At 46.4% G+C, this 20,037-nt stretch overlaps 1 protein-coding gene across 2 annotated transcripts in view; it reads right to left on the reverse strand.

Moving 5' to 3' along the window:
* Window positions 1-20,037, reverse strand: part of PLXNA4 (plexin A4) — a 505,817-nt gene that overhangs the window by 72,124 nt on the left and 413,656 nt on the right. For both annotated transcript variants that reach the window (XM_064703091.1, XM_064703090.1), the window contains exons 11-14: window positions 14,429-14,525; window positions 10,125-10,315; window positions 5,394-5,545; window positions 4,689-4,806 (exon numbers count right to left, since the gene is read on the reverse strand). In XM_064703091.1, the coding sequence (XP_064559161.1) occupies window positions 4,689-4,806; window positions 5,394-5,545; window positions 10,125-10,315; window positions 14,429-14,525 (558 nt within the window). The remainder of the gene's footprint in view (window positions 1-4,688; window positions 4,807-5,393; window positions 5,546-10,124; window positions 10,316-14,428; window positions 14,526-20,037) is intronic.

The following is a 20,037-nucleotide window of genomic DNA, read 5'->3' on the forward strand; positions in this document are numbered from 1 at the left end:
AGCCAGTCCCACCCCAGCCATGGTCAGGGACACTTTCCACTATCCCAGAGTGCTCCAATATTCCTGTCCAGCCTGGCCTTGGACACTGCCAGGGATGAGGCACAGCTTCTTTGGCTTCACCACCCTCACAGGGAACAACTCCATCCCAATATTCCATCTGACACTGCCCTCTGGCAGGGAGAAGCCATTCCCCCTTGGATTGAGGAGAGCTCAGCAGAACATCAGAGTGTGCTCTTGCCTCTCCCACACAGGATCCCAGAATCACTCCAAGGTCACCCAAGTCCAGCCTGTGACCCATCCCCACCCTGACAACCACAACAGAGCTCATTCTTTGAACACCTCTAGGGATGGGACTCCATCACCTCCTGGTGCAATTCTAATGTCCAACAACCCTTTCCATGAAGAAATTCCTCCTGATGTCCAACCTGGACCTGCCCTGGTGCAAAATGCTCACACACGACCCTAAATCTTTCTCTTTTCTGGTCTGGATGTTGAGGCAGCCTTGAGCTGTCCTTCAGTGAGACATGGTGGTGGTTCTCTGAAATGCCAGAGCCTCAGAAGCAGCACTGCCCCTTGAACACCTTTTCCCTTTTCCTGCTGATTTTCTGAGCCTCTTTTCCCAGCCTAACACAGCGTTGTGTTAATATATCAAAAAGGGCCACAATTCCTTTAGAGGCCCCAAATCTCAAAACTCTTTTTCTTACCTTGCCACCCTCCCTTCTTCCCCAAATCAAGATAAAATACTCGCGCTCTGAAGGCACAGATCACCCTGTTACCACAATGCAGAGAGGAGACATCAATATTCAGGGAGAAATTTGGTGTTACAGTTTATTCTTTCATTTGCATTTTAATAGAAAAACTTTCCATTCAGTCCCAAGTGAAAAGCTACTATATGCATTTAAATGAAGATTATTTCTTTCCCCCTCTCTTTAAGAATGATGACACAAGTGCTTGAAGCTCTCAGCTCCTCTGAGCGAGCAGGTACATCATGAGTAACCTTATTGAGCTTTGGAGACCATTAATCCATGTTTATAAAACCACCTGACACACACCACAGCTCCCACTCTCACACACACAGAGCCACCTCTGTTCCCAGGCCCCTCTGGTTTAATCATTTTGAAAAACAGCGGCAAGATTTCCATTTTTCCATTTTGCTCCTGTTCTAAATGCAGCTCTTGGAGGAAGGGCAGAACATGAAAACCAGACTTACAGCTCTGTAGAAGGATCTGCTGTCAGAGCTGGGCACTTTCTGTGTTTAAACCTGGCTGGTTTTCACCTGATGGTTTGGAAGCTGGTTTTATACTTAGAATCGTGGAATTTTTGAGGTTTTTGAAGGACCCCTATGATCTGCCAAGTCCAGGCTTTAACCCACAACTAAAGCACAAGGTTCCCCCTGAGCCTCCTTTGCTTCAGGCTCAGACCCTTCCCAGCTCCCTCAGCCCCTCCTGGTTCTCCAGACCCTTCCCAGCTCCCTCAGCCATTCCTGGTGCTCCAGACCCTTCCCCAGCTCTGTTCTCTTTCCTGAGGAGCTCAAAATCCAGGATTTGAGGTGGGGTCTCAGCAGTGCCAGCACAGTGGGGTGGGCACTGCCCTGCTCCTGCTGGCCATACTATTCCTGATACAACCCAGGTGCCATTGGCTTCTTGGTCACCAGGACACACCTGGCCTCATGTTCAGCCACAGGTCCTTTTCCATTGGGCAGCATTCCAGCCATTCTCCAAGCTTGGAGTCTGATTTTTTGGGAATATTCTCTATCATTCTCTTTTAAGGGAATAAAAAAACACAGGAAGAGTATGGAAATGCAAAGGATGCACTTCAGTACTGCTCATTTATATTTTGGGTACCCACTCAAGCTCTGATGGCAGCTCCCTTAATGATGGACACCCCCACCAGTACAAATTCCCACTGACCTTGATGGCTGGCAGAAAATGGGTTGGGAATGGCCAACCTGGTGCCCAAAGCCCACACAGCACCACTGCAGCAGTATCTGATTCAAAAATCATAGAGAACATCCGACTTAAAGACCCAGAAGAGCTTTGTCCCACCCCTGGGTGGGTTCCCTGCCCTCTCCTTGGGGTAGATAAAGCAGCCATGGCATTTTGAGGATCCTCAGAGGCCACAGCCACACCAGGAAGGCTCCTTGGCAAAGCCCTGCTGTGCCTGGTGCCAATCTTACAAATGGGTTTGTGGTTCAGCTTTCAAAGGTGTGATCAGCCTTAAATTATTCACAGTGGCCTTCCTGAATTTTGCACAGCACATTCACAGCAAAACTCTAAACTATTCACCATTTCCTCACCGGTGGAAGGTGGTGGAAAATGCAAAGAGAGTGTGGATAGGCTGGAGAGTGACAACGAGGGAAAGAGGACATGAAATTTTCTGCATTTTTTAGGATTTTATCTACTTTCCTCAGCTTCCCAACCCTTTCTTTCCTCCAACATCTCCTGCACACAGGTTTTCCACAGAGAAGCACCATCAGAGGTGGGTCTAAACTGTCCCCCATGGAGCTTGTCAGAACCTTGGTTCCCATTCCACTCCTCCTGGGAACACAGGAAGAGCAAGCTATGACTCAAACACAACATGTGCACCTGAGTTTCCTTCCTAGAGGTTCCACAGTAGCAACAAGAGGGGAAAAGATGAAAAGGATGGATGGGAAATGCTCCCCAAAACAAGGATTTTAGGAAGAAATGTGGAGCAGCCTACAACACCTGCACTGAGACACAATATTTTCATCTAAACCCAGAATAAAGATAAATATTCTTCAGTAAATGTAACATTTTTTTCATTGAAAGACTGGGGCAATAATTACAGCAAGAAAATGAATAACTAAAAAAAATATATTTCATTTAGATCATCATAAATTTCATTTCAGCTTTGTTTCCCTCTTGGCTTATTGTACTTTCTAATGCAATTTGAAGGTTTTGATCACAGACGAGTTTAAAACAAACGAGCAGCTATTTGAATTTAAAAGTTCTGGTTAGAAAAGTGGAGAAGAACCATTCTGGCATCTCTAAACTAAGCCACCTCTTTCTTAAAACACTGAAATTAAATACTCATCTGAGCCCAAACCATCATCTCTTTGAATTCCTGCAAGACAGGGAAAGGCTGAAACAATTGGCCAACTCCAACCCAGTTTTCCTTCAAACCTCTTGAAAACCAATTTTCCAGAAGATTTGCTATGAGTCAAGAAGTGACATTTATCTCCCAGGTGCTGCCCTTCCTTGCTTTTCAAACATCTTCTTTCCCTTCAAGCTGCCACGCACCGCTGCAGGATGCCAAGGCGCGTTGAGATTCCTGCAGCAGCATCTCTGCCCTCCTGGCAGAAAAAACCCAAGGAAGCCAAAAAAACACAGCTCCCACTGTGAAAGCAGCGGACACGCGAGAGGGAATATGATGGGCAGGCTGGAGAGTGCCTGTATTTTGGGTTTTTTTTTGTTTAGCACAAAGGTATGGAGGTACTGAGCAGAGAAAAACCCCGGTGGCTTCGTGCTCGCGCCCTGGCAGCCGGGAAGGCGGCAAGCGGAGGGAAAAGCTGTCACAGATGGACACGGATGATCAAAAGCAGACAGTAATTCCAGGAGTAGCAAAAGGTGACACGTTGAAGTGTAATGTCCTGGAAAGAGCCCTTCTGGCTGCCTGGTAGGGGCTTTCTCTCAAGGTGTTTCTGTGCCCCCGCCACCGCAACACCTGAGTGACACCGGGAGATGCAGAGAACAGAGGAATTTCTGTAGCTCGAGGGGGGAATCCAAGACATTTGCATTCATTACAAGTTCCCTTTACCATAAAGAAATGCTCAGGCATGTGAATAATTTCAGAAGAGACCCATTCTCTTGCAAGAGCTGAGAGCTTTTGATGGGAACAAAGGGACCCTCTCATCTCAAACCTGCACAGATCTGAACAGATCAAGGCCAGACAATGCTTGCATGTCCCCAGCAAGGGGCCTTAGAGGAATAATCAGGTCTCTTGGACAAGGAACATCATCAGAAGGGAGGAATAAAGCACAGGTTGAGTGTACAACATGTGTTTGCACTTGAACTGAAGCTGAAGCTTGCAGGTGTCTCTTGTTTCATCACGGAGCATCCAAAACCAGCACTGAGCCCCAGTCACATCCTACAGCTCACCAGCAGCCTGAGCTGGGTCTGTCCTGATCCCAGTGCTCCTGGGATGAATAAACACCTGGGGGAATCCAGGAGGGAGGAGAAAGAAACCCTATCAAGACCATCACACTCATGCTGCTGAAGATCCCGGGGTTGTAATGAGTAGTGACAGCCCCCAAGTTTCTTCTGGACAACACTGGTGGCTCCAAGCAGAGGTGTTGGTAGCAGGAGCATCATACCCAAAAAAACAAAAGATACTAGGGAAATTTTCCTCTTTTTAGCTCCTTTTTATTCTTTCCTGTACAGCACTTTTAACTATTAATGAGAATTTTCTGTATTAATTTGGACCGTGACTGCATGGAATTGTAACTGGACTAATAATCTGGACTATTATTAGGTTGTTAAAACTTTAATTAGACCAGCTATTTTTGCTGGGAACAAGATGTTGAAAGGAAATGGAATGAACAATCTGGTGCACCGGAACGGCAGCAAAGAGCTCGGAGGCTCAACGTGGTGAAGGACAATGGACAGAGGGAGCAAAGAGAAGCAAGGCCAAGGAGTTCAGGGCCAAGGAGAACTTTTTCAGGAACTTACCATGAAGTAGTAGAGCTGAGAAGACCTGGCCATGAATTCGGGCTTGCACTCGGCCACGCAGATTTCCACAAATCCAGCGTGCTGGCTGGGCTTGGCCTCTCCCATCTCACACACGATCCTGAGAGGGAAACACCAAGCAGGAGCAGAGTTTGAGGAGTGGTTTTGGTAAGATGGAGTTGCAGCTAAGAGCCCTCAATGCTGGGGGATGGACTGAAGATTAATTCACCCTTTTCTGTCCCATCCAGAACCAAAATTGTGGATGAAGTTATTCTTTAGAAAGTAGTGGCTTCTGGCTGGGACAAGTGCTGAGGTGGTGTAAATCCACTGAAATACACAGAGAAATGTTGGGCTGAGGTCTGGCTCCATCCCTCTCAGCTCCAGCCTGGTGTGGTGGAGGCAGCTCTAAGGTTTAATGATCACTCCTGCATTTAGCAATAGGCTTTTCAGGAATTGAACAGCTTGGGGTGACTTCTTGGTGAAAACCAGGATAACTTCAGGGCATTTGCCATGAGGATCACCTAAACATGCAATCCAAACACAGTAATGACTGGGTTATGAAATAAATAGATTATCCTGAGCTGTACATGAGGAATGGCTTCTTCATCCCTCAATTCCCAAGTTGGAATGGATCCCTTGGAAGGCCCCCGTAGGTAGGAACGTCATTAGGTGTGCTGTGGCCTTTGCTGTGCCACACACCCCACTTACTGCTCTGCTGGGATGTACCCTTCCACCAGGGGCTTGCACTCCACGCCGGCCACTTTGACGTGGGAGGCGATATCCCGGAATTCCAGCCCCAGGTTCTCCCCACGGATGGTCACTCTGGTGCCTCCCTCACGAGGGCCCGTCACGGGGTTGATCTGGGGAAACAAGCCAAGAGAAAGGAGAACGATCAAAGCAGGCACCAGAATCCTGGCTGTGGCATTCACATTTTCTGGAAAAATCCCTTCGCCCAGGATTTTTCTCCTGGGAAGCTGAGAAGCCTCAGAGAAAAAGGAAAACAATATTATCTCATTTGCTTCTCCTGTGTTTTGCTCATGCGGAATGTGTTTGGAGGTTGTTTACCCACAGGTGATTGTTTCATTGGATTCTGGTGTGAGTTGTTTTCGCTCTTTGGCCAATCAGTGCCAAGCTGTGTTGAGACTCTGAAGAGAGTAATGGATTTTCATTATTATCTTTTAGCCTTCTGTCTGTATCCTTTCTGTATTCTTTTGTATAGTATAGTTTAGCATTCTTTAATATAATATAGTATCATAAAATAATAAATTAGCCTTCTGAGAACATGGAGTCAGATTCATCATTCTTTCCTTCATCTGGGGGCAACACAAATACAAAACCTGTCAGGTGAAAGAACAGACAACTTTTGGGGATCGCTAGGGACACTTATAAATGCTGAACAAACCTATTTCAGATACACAGAATATGCAAAATTCTGCCCCAGAACCCATTTACTCTCTTTTAACTACTTGCAAAACATCCAGAGGTGAGCTGAAGATTTTTTTTGTGGGGATTTATGGAGCTGCAGCTGAGCTCTGCACTTTGTAGATGTAAGCCATGGAAAGGCAGCAGAGGGACACGGTGGAGAGAAATGGGAGAAAGGACAAGACAAGGACATAAAGGGTTGTGCCAGTCACTTGAAATCCAAAATTCCCAGCCCAAAGCACATAGAGGTAATGGTCATGCAGCAGAAATTCAGCTGAAAATGTCCACCTGAAAGAAAAACAGCCAAGCCACAGCAAGAACAGGGTGTTGGGTTAGGTGTGGAGGAGGTGGATGGTGACTGAGACAGCAGCAGCAGCTGCTCTGTGCCAACATCTCCTCCTGAAAGAGCTCCAGTTTCCCTCCTGGTAGAGCTGGGGCCATTGGAAGGGCAAGCAGGGAGCATGGACAGATTATTTGTGGAGCCTCTGGGTCTGAGCATGAGAGGAGCAACCATCCCAACCAGCCTGGGGGCTGCTGGAATGGCATTTGCATGCCAGCCTGGCCCTGCACCAGACCCTCACAGGGCCTTGCTCCATCCCCCTTGTCCAGAGCCAGGTGGGAATCGGGCACTGGAACTGTCTCCTGAGCATTGGAACAACACCAGAATCACAGGGCTGGCCCTTAATTATCTCCATCCTGCCCTTCCAACTCCTCACTATGCCCACTTTGCCATGCCATTGCCCACTTGAGAAGGGTTCAAACACTTCCCTTGCAGGGTGTTCCCTGCTGCCTGCTCAGGATGCCATGGCTGCCATCTGCCAGGGCTGGCACAGCTCTCCCTGCAGTGAGCAAAGGGGAATTCCCTGTCTCACGGCCATTCCCACCTGCCCCTGGCTCTGCCAGGTGGGAATCTGGGGCTGGCAGCCATGCCCTGCTGCTCCCAGCACCCAGCCTGGCACCAGGGTTGGTGTGATTCCCACCCAAAAGGTGAATTTTAGAAGGGCCAACCTTTAATAAAAGGAGGGAGAGCCAGGCACCTCTAGGGGATATTTAATTTCAAGATATTAACTTTGGGATATTAATTTTAGGTGTTGTGAACCAACTCCTCAGTAAGTGTGAGTTATCTCTGACTCTAAAGGGAACCAGGAGGTGTTTGTGGTGGTTTGACAGGAAAGAAAAAAGAAAGGGAAAGAGGAAAGGGAAAAGGGAAGGCGAGAGGGAAAGGGAAAGGGAAAGGGAAAGGGAAAGGGAAAGGGAAAGGGAAAGGGAAAGGGAAAAAGGAAAGGGGAAAGGGGAAAGGGAAGGAAAAAGGGAAAGGAGAAAGGGGAAGGGGAAAAGGGAAAGGGAAAAGGGAAAGGGAAAGGGAAAGGGAAAGGGAAAGGGAAAGGGAAAGGGAAAGGGAAAGGGAAAAAGGAAAAGGAAAGGAAAAGGGGAGAGGGAGAGCTGTCTAAAGCACAAGATTTCAAAAACTTCTTGCTGTGACTCAAAAAGCATCAACAGGAAACTTCCTAGAGCAAAGCCAACAAAGCACCACGGAATCCTTCCCTGGGCAATATTTAATTTGTGAAGGCCAGCTTCAAAACCCACTTATTTCCTTAAAAACCACTTATTTCCTTAAATCAGGAGGGCCTGGGGTTCTCCCAGGGTCACATGGAAGATTTTTAAACCCTATTTCACAGCTCTGGCATAGATTCCACCAAGAGGAAGGTGCTGCCAGGTTGTTTTCACAGCAGGAGAGGAGAAGCCTGTTCTATCACAGGTGGAAAATGTGGCACGAGACCTGTCAGATTTGGAGAGGAAAACCCAGGTAGGGAAACAAAAGCTGCCAGGAAGCCTCAGCTTCCTCTGGAAGACCCAGAGCTGCATCTCAATTTCCAGTCTGTGCTCACATCAACTGCTGCTTGTCACTCCTAAAGGAGTTTTTTGTGGCTCAGCGAGTCTCTGAGTCCCTTAATTTCCCTGTGTGGCTGTGTAAATGCCAGGGCTGATACAGAAATGGGGGGATCAGTGCTGCAGGGGGTGTGAGTGCCCCTACAAGTGTGAGTACACGTGTTCTTCCCTGCAGAGACCCAGCCCTGGCTCCTCTCCAGGCTCTGGATGCTCCCACCCCACAGCTCCAGACCTACCATTAGCTGCAATATATATCCAGTCACTTGAGATTACTTCCATGCTAATGGCTCAGAAAAAAGGCCTTCCAAGAGCTACTTAAGGCTTGCAGCAGGCAGCTGGAATATTTCATGAGTGAGTGTTGCAATGATCTGTTTGAGCTCAGAGAGCTGTTGGAGGAAGTGCCAGCAGAATTTGAAGCACTCTGGAGCTGTAGGGTGGAGAATGAGGGGTTTGCTCTGCAAAATGAGGCTGGAGATGAAGGATTAGGGTTAAAGCATGGCAGAGAAATGTGGGTGAATCTTCTGCACACCCATGTCCTTGTGTTTTGGATTTCTGCTTTAGCTGATCATCCATCAGCTGCCCCATACCAAATTCTATCATTGTTTCACAGGGTCTGAGAATCTGAAAATATTTTTAAAATATTTCCCCCAGCTCCAAGTGATTTTCAAGAACTCAAAGTTGAATTTTCAGTTGATTTTATCTGTTCTTTCTGGATGTCTGGGTTTGATTTCACAGCTTCAGGTGCTTCAGGTGGGGTCAGAATTACTACTCTGAGATAAATCCAAGTAAAGTAGAGACCTTCACCTTGGAAACACCAGAATGAGCCATAAACATCAGAATAAACTGAACTCCAACAGTTCAACTGAGAGAGAGCTTTGAAAGCTGGTGAATGACAGGGAGATGGCTCAAAACACAGGAAAAAGGGTTATTTTCAGTAACATCTAGGAAAAACAGATTCAACCCAGCCTTTGCTCTCCCCAAATGTTCAAGATATTGGTTTAGGGCTCTTCCATAACACCCACACTTTTTGAATCTGAATCAAATGCAACTTTAAAAAGCTTTTCTTGCTTTCTAGGAAAATAACCCACCTAACTATTCCTATTAAAGCACCACTGTGGAGGCTGGATTTTCCTCTTTTGCATTTCCCCATTTTTTCCCTGTTTCATTTCCCTCCTGATTTTGCCATTTGTAAATCAGGCCCTGGCCACATTGTTGAATAAGGCCTGGTGACTGAGAGGTGCAGGAGGCAGCTGGAAGGCATGGAGCCCTCATTTTCTAAGCTTAGGTCTGTCCTGCTGCCAGTCCTCTGACTCTGAAAACTTTCCTGGCATTATGGCAAAGGCATCCTAAGACAGCAGAAAAGAATCCCTTTAGATTTCAGGCCTGACTTGCCTCCCCTGCTTTGTCTCCCTTCTTCTGCTCCTTGTCTTTATGGTCTTCCTATTCTCTCATTTCCTTTTTGAACATTTCCTTTGGCCTAGTAAACAGGGAACTCTAACAAACTAAAAATGGAGCCCCATCTCTCTGTCTACAAGGCCTTTTAAGGATAAGCTATCCAATTAAGACATGACACCTAAATTATTTTCACTTGCAATATGGACTTTTTTATCCAATTACACAAAACCACCCAAACCCATGGAGAAGAAGGTGAAGAAGAAGGACCAGCCACTGCCCCAAAACCTCCATCTTACTTTATAGATATTATTGTATTCTAAACCCTTAAACTCTGAGTTTCCCACCGTGTGATATTACACACTTCTATCCAAACTGCACACCCACAATCCCAGTTTCATCATTCCATTCTGGAAGCTTCTCCAGGGCTTCAGGTCAATGCAATGTTCTCTTGGGGGTCAGTGCCTGCCAGCACAGAAAGTGGAAAATTCTCATCAGCCAGAGTTCCAACACCCAAGGTCACCCCTGGGTTGTAAAAAAAATTTTTGTAAAAATTTTGTAAAAATTTTCTTCCTGCCTTTGAAGCCACCATGGCCTCACACTCCCAGAGTGCCTGAGGCTTTTCCTGACCCATCAGAACTCACTCCTGACCTCCCCATCCCCAACCCAAGCCCAAATCAGGAAAACAAACCAAAGAAAGGAAATCCCCCAGCTTCTGGCAGATCCACGACTTACATCCGTGATCTTGGGGTTGGTGCACTTGCCCTTGGTGCTGGAGAGCTCCAGCCACTGGCTGTCCTGGGCTGGGCAGTGCTGCTTCAGCGTGCACTGGTTCTGCCCCTGGCACCAGCCGCACTCGAAGTCGGGGTCGGCTTTCAGGCAGAGTCCGCAGCTGTCCCGCATGGCCCCGCACTTGTACAGGTGAACTGCAGGGACAGCAAACACACACGGGGCCTGAGAGAGGCAGGCAGCTCAGGGGAGGGTGGGATGGCAGTGGGAGAAAGAGGGGAAAGTGTTCTGGGCTGCTCGTGCCAGAAGCAGGATGGAAACTCTCCAGGGAGGTGAGTAATGGGGCGAAAAACATGGACATCCTCCTTGAAATAAAGTTCATTAGTTCATTCTTCATCAATGGTGTTTTTGGAAACTGAGAGCAGGAGGGATGAGGTATGGGAGAGGAAGAGGTATGGGAGAGGTAGAGGTATGAAGAGGAAGAGGTATGAAGAGGAAGAGATATGGGAGAGGAAGAGGTATGGGAGAGGGAGAAGTATGAAGAGGAAGATGTATGGGAGAGGAAGAGGTATGAAGAGGAACAGGTATGAAAGAGGAAGAGGTATGGGGAGGAAAAGATTTGGGAGCAGAAGGTAAGGTGAGGGTCTACAAGCAAGAGGTTGGAGGAAATGATGCCTGGGCAGTGATTTGGCCTCAGTCCCTTCCTTTCTCATGGACTAAATGTCATAAAGTGTCACCAACAACCAGCCTCAGACTCAGCACTTCATCCTAAAGGAATTTTCTAGACCTGGCCTGTCACTCTGGTTTTTTAAGATTTTCTAAGCCTTTAAGATTTTCTAAGCCTTCTGATGTTGACATTCTTGTAGCAAACTTTCTCACACACTTTCTGTAAATAACTCATTGTTTTGCATTCCTTTATGGAGGAGGAGAAAGTAGATAGACTGTTAGTTTGACCAGTGTCATTGGAGAGGTGGCACTGTCACCCTCCAATCCACTGTCACTCCTGGAAAACTATAAATGTTAGAGTCAGAAAATAAACTTCCCTTTTTCTTCACCTTGAGGACAGTGGTGTGTGTTTGTGGTTTTTTGTGTCCTATAGTGACACTGGCCAACCCACAGCTTAAACTTGGGTGTGAAACTCCCCAGGATTTTGTGTTCAGGTGATGCCACTCAGGTTTCCCACTTGACAGAAATCCCAAAAGGCAACAGTGAATACACAGTGGTTCATTATTAGGCTGATTCCAGACCTTTTCTTCTGCTCCAGAAATTCAGTCTGCTTCCCACTTTGAAGCAGAGTTGATTCCACTCTCATACAGACAGCAGTGATTAATGCTTAGCTCCATTTTGAGCTCTTAAGTGATTAGAAGCACTCTGAGGTTTTTCTAATAAAACCTAAAAATATTGAAGTCCTCCTACAAAATGAGATCATATTATTTATCCTTATTTTACAGATGTAGAAACGGAGGCCTGGCTTGCACAGGAGACTGATAGCAGGATTCTCCTCCTGGAAGATGAAGGTGACAGAACCAAGGCTCTCAGACTTTTTTCTTTCCTTCATTTGCAGGCATGTTGGGAAATTTTCCCTTTGTGCTTCTGTTTTGCTGTGTCTGTGGGTGACTAAAGTGGTTTTTATCTTTATACACAATCCCAGAGCTCAAAGGCTTTGGAAATATTTATGCTGAAAGGCTCTGTCTCCCCATACCTTCCCCCTTAATGTCAGCAAGTATTGGCCAATGCAAGAAAAACTCATAAACTCTTTACTTCTCCAGGCTGGGTGCAAGAACAGTACCTAAAAGTACCCCAAAAAGCCTGAAAAACATCTCACAAACACAGTGTTTTCCAGACCTCATGGAATACACCTCTTTCCTTAGCTTTCTGTGGGATTTCCTCAAATTTGCTGAGTTGTTCTACTTGAGCTGCTACCAGTGGGTATTTCTGTAGATAATTTAGCAGGTTTGGGTCAGTTTGGTGTTTGAACCTCCCAGCCCAGCCCATGGTGATGCTGGATGTGAAAGCAGTGGCATCTTGGTCGCCTCTGTGTGGCACTGCTTCCATGTGGTATCTCTATGGGCACATGCCTAAACTCTCCTCCTGACCAAAATCATGATGATATCCAAATTACTCATCTGGGAGAGCCACCAGCCAGTGCTGCTTCCCAGATTTTTTTCCTAGTCATTATTTGCAACATTTTAGCTTTGAATAACCCAAGAAAGTGCTAGAGATCATTCTTGAGTTCATCCCTGGCTCTGTTTTATGTTCCTGGCACAAAGAGTTCTAAAAATGATCATCATGATTATGAGATTTATTTTGCTCCACATCACCTAGATGCAGCCCAAGAAAAGGATTTAAATTTTGGGGTGGATCACTTTGTGTCAGGGGTGCTCATTTTATGGTAGCACAAAACTAAGCAGGACTGGGGCTAGTGTCCCAATTCTGACCTCCACCTACACTGTTAAAGGTTCTCCCAGTCCTTGGCACTCTTTGGGCCCATGGAAATCAGCAGTGTCCTGAAACATAGCTTGGAGAGAAGGAGACAACTTCAGAGCAGAGGCAGGGTGGCACTTTGAGCACAGGCTGTGCCTGAGTGCCAGGGCTAGGCAGGAATCTCCAGCCTGTTGTGTTGCTGAGTGGATTTAACCCTCAAAAGCCACAGTTTTGGGGTTTTGGTGCCAGATCTCTGCCGTTCAGAGGGGGAGAAGGGCAGATGGGGTTGTGCCATGGGGAGAAGAGTTGCCTTCTGTGTTGCTGTCCAAGTTGAACGTGCTGTTGGTGGGAACCTCACCCACCACCCCTCGGCATGAGGGTGGGTGTGTGTCCTAGACTGCCAAGTAATGTATATTCTATTTGCCATCTGTCAGAGGTGGGGCAGTTCTCTCTGTCCATGGGGCAGTTTTTTCTTTATCTCTCCCACAGCCAACCCTCCCTCCAGGAGATCTCTGCTGTCCATGGCCACTGAGTGTCCCTGCAGGGCTGATCCAATCCCAGCATCCCATGGGGAGATGCTCCGCCCAGGGGAGGAGCCAAGCATTCCTACCTGGATTCAATCTGAGCTTTGGGACACCAGCACAGCCTTTCCACTGGATTCCCAGAGGAGCAGCTGCCTCTTCCACTGGATCTTCAGAGGAAAACTCCACCCTTTTCTACAGGATCCCTGCTCCAACAGAACCACACCTGGCACTCCAGGAGGGCTGCAGCCACAATTCCAATTGGACTCTACCAACACTCTGACCCACAGGGTGTCAGGTTGTGTTCTGATTCTGTCAGTGTTTTTTTATTTTACTGCATTGTTTATTTCATTTTTATTTTCTTCCCTAATAAAGAACTGTTATTCCTGCTCCCATATCTTTGCCTGAGAGCCCCCCTTAATTTCAAAATTATAAAAATTTTGAGGAAGGGGATTTACATTTTCCATTTCAGGGGATGCTCCTGCCTTCCCTAGCAGACACCTGTCTTTCCAAACCAAGACAGTGTGGAACTGTGTGACAGCACCATGGCAGAACCTGCTGGGGACAGATTGAGTGGGAGAAGGTGTGGGAAGTGTCCACGACAAGGTAAAGAGAGGGAGGGAGACATTTCTGAGAGGTGATGATGTGAGAAGAAGAGAATCTGCAGGTGTGAGCTGCAAATGCAGGGCAGCCAAGGGGAGGGGTTGCCTGGGGGGAAGGTTCCAGGGTGGAAAGACAAGAAGGAAGAAGAAAATGTGGACAAACCATCCATCTCCAGAAACACCCAGGGTTGTGGCTGGATGTGCAGCCTCCTCTGAGAGGGGCACACCAAACCTGTGCCATCGGTGGTGGTTAAACACAGGTGGTTTTCAGATTCTTTTTATCATCATTATCATCATTTCATTTTGCTCAGAATTCTCGCACTGGAGAGCTGCAGCCTTCCTGCTCCCCTCCTGCCTTCCCCTGCTCATTACTAAATTGCCTGTGAGCAGAGAGCCCGTTCTCCTGGCATGTTAACTTGAAGAGCATCACTGCAGGAGAAATAAAGAGGGGGAGAAAAAAAAAAACCTGGAGAGGGAGGGGCGTGAAAAGCAGACACGAGGATGCGGGGAGAAGCAGGGACGGTGAAGGGAGAGGGAGAGTGACACAAGTGGGAGGGAGAGCCGCGTTTCTCAGGTGGAATGAGAGAACTGGAGGGCTGGGGGGAGGCACACAAAGCACTCAGAAATTGGTAATTTGCAGAGTGCAGAGAACAAGTGTGCGGCAGCCAGCACGGGGAGACGGTGGCGGCTTTGTTAAGTGTAGGGAGCGAGGGCCCGTTGCTAAGGTTACTGCTTCCAAGGACAAGTTGAAATAACTCTTTACCTTTGTTCTGTGCTGGGTTGTCAATGTTGAAATTCCCGTTCCACACGACTGTCAGCTCCACTGGCAGGCTGTTAATCTCCATCCCTTCGTACGAGTACTAGAAGTGGGAGAGGAAAAAGAAAACAAACCAAAAAAAAATTAAAATAAACCCCAAAGCCAGACTTAGAGAGTGCCTGGAGGTGGGGAGGGGATGAGAAAAGGAAAGAGGTGGTGCTGAGCATGGAGAACAAGAGAAATGGAGATGTCACTCACCTCCCTAATCAGCAGCACCTGCCAGAATGCCATGGGATGCTCCCAAAGCTGTGGAGCTCCAACCATGCCCCTCACAAAAACCCATTTATCCATTAGATGAACATTCATAGAATGTCAGAATGGGGATGGAGGGGAGATTAAAGATCATCCAGTTCCAATCCCTGCCATGGCAGGGACACCTTCCTCTGTCCCAGGTTGCTCCAAGCCCTGTCCAACCTGGCCTTGGACACTGCCAAGGGCAGCCACAGCTGCCCTGGGCAACCAGAGCCTCACAGCCAAGAATTCCTTCCTAATATCTGATCTGAACCTTTCTTCAACTTAGAGCCACTCCCTCTTGGCCTATCAGTCAGAAAAATATTCCATGATCTAAGTGGGTTTGCACGTGATGGGCCTTAACTTTGAAATCCATTTTTTGGGTGTTGAGCACAGCTTTGAAAAGTATTTTTCCCAAGTTGGGAGCAACTTTAAGGTGTAAATCACACATTCTGGGTCTTCCATCCAGCTGTGCCTCTGCTGGGTATCCCATAGGTGCTGAGGGGGTAGATGAGGTTATTTACACCAAGGATGTCCTGAAGAACTCTTGGAAGCTGAGTAAAGTCTCAAAATCAGGGAAATCCTCTGAAAAAGGGGGAAAATGGAGCCACTGTGTAATTATAGACCTGTCAGCCTAACTTGGCTTCCCAGAAAGAAAGAAAGTACATCAAATTATTAAACAATCAATTTATAAGCACCTGCGAGATGATAAGGTGATAAAAATCAGCCAGCACAGATTTGTCAAGAACAAATTGTGTCAACCCAATCTAATTTCCTTTTTGACAGGCTTAATGACTTTGTGGATAAAGGGGAGGCAGCAGATGTGATTTATCCTGATTTCAGGAGAGTGTTTGCTACTATCCTACAGCAGATCCCCATAAACAAACCAGGGAAATATGACCTAAGAAAGGCCACCATAAGGTTTATGCAAAAAAACATTAAACAAAAAAAATCAGATAATTCCTTTCAAGCTGGGAGGATGTTTCAAAAGGAATATTATCCTGAGTCTGGCATTACTCAGTATTTTCACTACTGACTTGGATGATTTCGTGACTGTTCTAGAGGGGCTGTAAGAACCTCCAACAGCAGGGTTAAGAATTCAAAACAAACTTGACAAATTGTAGAACTAGGCCAAAATCAACCAAATGAAATTCAATGCTGGCAAATGGGGACTATTTTTTTCAGTAGGAGGAATTGATGCAAACTGCTCTGAAATTGGAGTGGCTGGGCAGTGCTGCAGGAGAGGGTCTGGGGACTGCTGGAGATCATGAACAGACTGTAAATCAACAATGCCATATTGCTGCCAAAACCCAAACAATTCTCCTTTGGGGATGGAGCAGATAGAGCTTGTTACATGTGTAAACCCCTGGAGGCAATCACTTTTCCCTACTTGGATCCAGAAAAGCTTCAGCTGGAGCAAGGAGTATCCAGTTTCCAGCAAATATGTCCTAAAAAGCTGCAAAAAAACTTCTGAGAGAGTTGGACAGAATTAAACAAACACTTGTCAGGGGCAGTCAAGGCACACAGAGGTGACCCAAGGAAGGAAATGGAAGCTGCTCTCTGGAGGCCCTCTCCACGCGGTGCTGAGTGCTTTTTTCCACCTAGATTTTGATTTATCTCAAGCCAGTTCACCCAGGGCTCACCCCACTCCTCACCTCCATCAGCAGCTTCCACCCAGCACCTCACCAAAAGGCCAAAACCTCATGATGGGAGAGGAGATGCTTGATGAAAGGACAGAAGGGAGCAAGAAAGAAGGGGAGAAACATTTTGTGTCTGCTACTATTGCTGAGCAGAGTGTACAATAGGATTTACCCTCTCCGGCAGCATCAGATGCTCCTGCAGTTTGTGCAAATCCATATCCATGCCTGAGCACTTGCAGCATCCTGCCCTCTGGTGATTTGGCTTGAGCACGCTCAGGATGATAAATCCAGACTGGTTTCATGGTATATCCCCCATTGTACCTCACACATTTCCAATAGTGGGGAAACTTCTGCAGAATTTTAAGAGCAGGGATCTCCCACTGCACTGGGATCTACATCAGGACAAAATCTCACTTTGAAAGAAAAATATTCTTCCTACTAAATCTAACTCAGCAAGCTGGTTTGGCTGGGCCAAAACGCCACTAAAGAGTCCCCCATCCCTTAAACTCCTGTTGTGGTTATCCACAGAGATGCCAAAGCTCTGAGCATTGCAGGTAGGTTTTCATGGATCCATTAATTGCTGTATAATTGGGGAGTAAATGGTAACTGGTGATTTCTGTCCATTACAGCAGAGTGGGAGCTGCTTGCTCAGTAATTCCTCTTTGCACAGGCTAAACACAATTAGCCATTAATCTGCAAAACGCTGTGATTATGATCCAGTTGTGGGGAATTGATGGGTATTTCTGGTTTCCATGGACGTAAAGAGCAGCCCAGGTGAGCCAGGTCCTTTGCAGTAGACAGTCTCATTCAGGATTTTCATTTTTAGGACAATTTTGGCTGTCACTGCCAGCAAGATCCAAGATGATGCAGAGCTGTCTGGACTCACACCACTGGATGCAAGGATGGGGAGACAGGAATGGGAAGGAGAATGCCTGAAGAGTGGTGAATAATTAATTATAATAATATAATTCTGCCACTCAGGAACACCTGCTTTGCACAGCACTTTGAAAACACTGATTGGGAATGGAAACTGGTATATATTCAGAATAACTGGTCATCCTGAAGTCAGAGTCTTAGAAAGGGCCTCACCAGAGCCTCGTGTGTGTTTCGGGATTTAGCTGGAAGCAGAGCCTAGGCAGGGATAAGCAAGGGAATCTCTGGAGCCTTTCTTCCCATGGAAGATCCCACAGCAGGAGCTCAGCTGGGATTTTAGATCTTGTCTGTCTGCAGCACCAGGGGCAAACACATATTGGACTTTTTAACCCAGCAGGCTCAATCCAGACCTGGAAAGGGGATGAATCCCATGGCAGAGCTGTGAGGATGAAGCCAGCTGGGATGAGGATGCTCACACTGGCAATTTGCAAAGGAACCATGAGAAAATGCTCTGTAATTTTGACACCACCTTCGCCATTTTGCTTTAGCAAGAACTTCGCTTTCCTTTGTAAGAAGCAATCTAGTTTTGAAAAATTCTATATTCATCTCTAAAAAAATAAGACAAGTATTTGTATTAAAAGCTGGAGATTGTTGATTTCAGCAAGTTATGGCTTTTTTTTTTCCTACTGTAATCATAGATATGTATTTTTGAAACAAGTTTCAGTAAGTGTCTGGGTGTTAGCACATATTTTCTGTTTCCAGAAATGTTCAGTATTGTATGTGCTTTGCACCTCAGAAGGGAGTCTGCCAAGGCACTTAGAGAATGTAAGCAAGTCTTCCAGGGACTTCATGAAAATGGGCTGCCACTGACACAACACAAGAGCCCATCCACCAGCAGAGTCAATCCCCCAACCAAGCACGTTTCCTTAATATGCACCTGCTAGAAATTCCACAGTCAATAACAGCAGTATAATAATAATTTTTAAAAAAGTTATTTACCACATGTCACTAACAGAGAAAAGATTTCCCCTAATAAAAGCTCAGAAAAGTAGATCTCAGCTGTCACTGGTAACAGCACAGGGAGGTTGTTTTGTTTTTTATTAAAAAAAATTAACAAAAAACAAATACCACAGGCTCACTTAAAGAAACAAGCAACTCCAAGAAGTCCTTTTCCTTTTACCTGTCCTTATAAGTGAGTTTTAGACATATCAGACTTTTTAACCCATCAGGCTTGATCCAGAGCTGGAAAGGGGTGTGAGGGGATGAATCCCATGGCAGAGCTGTGAGGATGACGCCAGCTGGGATGAGGATGCTCACACTGGCCCTGCCTGAGCCCATCTGATGCTGTGTGGGCTGCAGGGCATGGAACAGAGCAATTTGCAAAGGAACCGCGAGGAAATGCTGCGTCCTCCTCAGACCACAGGAGCTGCTCACTCATTGTGACCCTCTTCAAAGCCCACTGAGCTCAACAGGAGTCTTTGAAAAGGACTTGCTCAGCCGTGACAATAAGATGGGAATGTGTTTCAGGGGAGAATAAAGGGCTGGAGCATCGATCTCCAGGAGAGCGGAGCTTCCCGGACACTCCTGAGCAATGCTCATACCATCAGGGCTTGTGTCTCCACCTTTCCTGGCACAGCTGCCTCCAACACAGGAAAACCATCCCAGAAGATGCAAATCTGACAAGTCTGGATTCTAATCACAATAATCTCAACAAAGCAGGAAATTGTGGGCAATTCCTGAGAAGGAAAGGCTGTGCTGCTTGCAACACAGACTGGCTCTCTTCAGGAAATGGCAAAAATCTACTAGAAGGAGCTGTTGCACTTCACAGGAGCAATATTTAGAACTCACAAGTATCCTTTTTTTTTTGCCTTTTACACTCTCCAATAGCATCAGATGCTCCTGCAGTTTGTGCAAATCCATGTCCATGCCTGACCACTTGCAGCGTTCTCCCCTTTCGTAATTTGGCTTGAGCACACTCAGGATGATAAATCCAGAGTGGTTTCATGGTATATCTCCCCTTTGTACCTCAAACATGTCCAATAGTGGGGAAACTTCTGCAGAATTTTAGCAGAATTTTAGTGTTGGTCTGTTTTCTCTGACACCACTTTTGTGATTAGAGCTCAAATCCAGGGATTGATTCCTGTACCTGGCTCTGCCATCAACTCCTTGCACGATTCTGTGGAAACCATTTAATCTTCCTTCCATCAATTTTCCAGCCATAAAAAGGCAGAAAACTTCTTGCTCACTGTCATTCTATTTCATTGGATCCTTTGCTTCCCAGAGCTGGGACTGAATTTTTGTATCTGGGTATCACCCACAAACAGAGTCCACGTGATTATTGGGGTTTCTCTTTCATTTAAATATAGATAAATAATAATTAAAGAAGTGGATGCATGAGGGTGACATTCCCAGTGGGAGGTTTGGAACTAGATGATCTTTAAGATCCCTTCCAACCCAAACCATCCCCTTATTCTACAACTCAGAGCCCTGTGCTTGTCTTCTAGCCACCCACTGTCACAGACATCTTTTATGAAAAATCCTTTCCTTAGGATTTTTCCTCCTGAGAAGCTGGGAGGCCTCAGGAACAAAATGTAAACATTGATTATCTGCTGCTGGGGAATGCAACAGGTGCATCTGGGATTGGTCTCATGTGGTTGTTTCTAATTAATGGCCAATCACAGCCCAGCTGGCTTGGGCTTTCTGTCTGAGCCACAAGCCTTTGTTATCCATTCTTTCTTTTTCTATTCTTAGCTAGCCTTCTGATGAAATCCTTTCTTCTATTCTTTTAGTATAGTTTTAATGTAATATATA

This window comes from Zonotrichia leucophrys, chromosome 1A (genome assembly GCF_028769735.1).
Source record: "Zonotrichia leucophrys gambelii isolate GWCS_2022_RI chromosome 1A, RI_Zleu_2.0, whole genome shotgun sequence".
NCBI lineage: Eukaryota > Metazoa > Chordata > Aves > Passeriformes > Passerellidae > Zonotrichia > Zonotrichia leucophrys.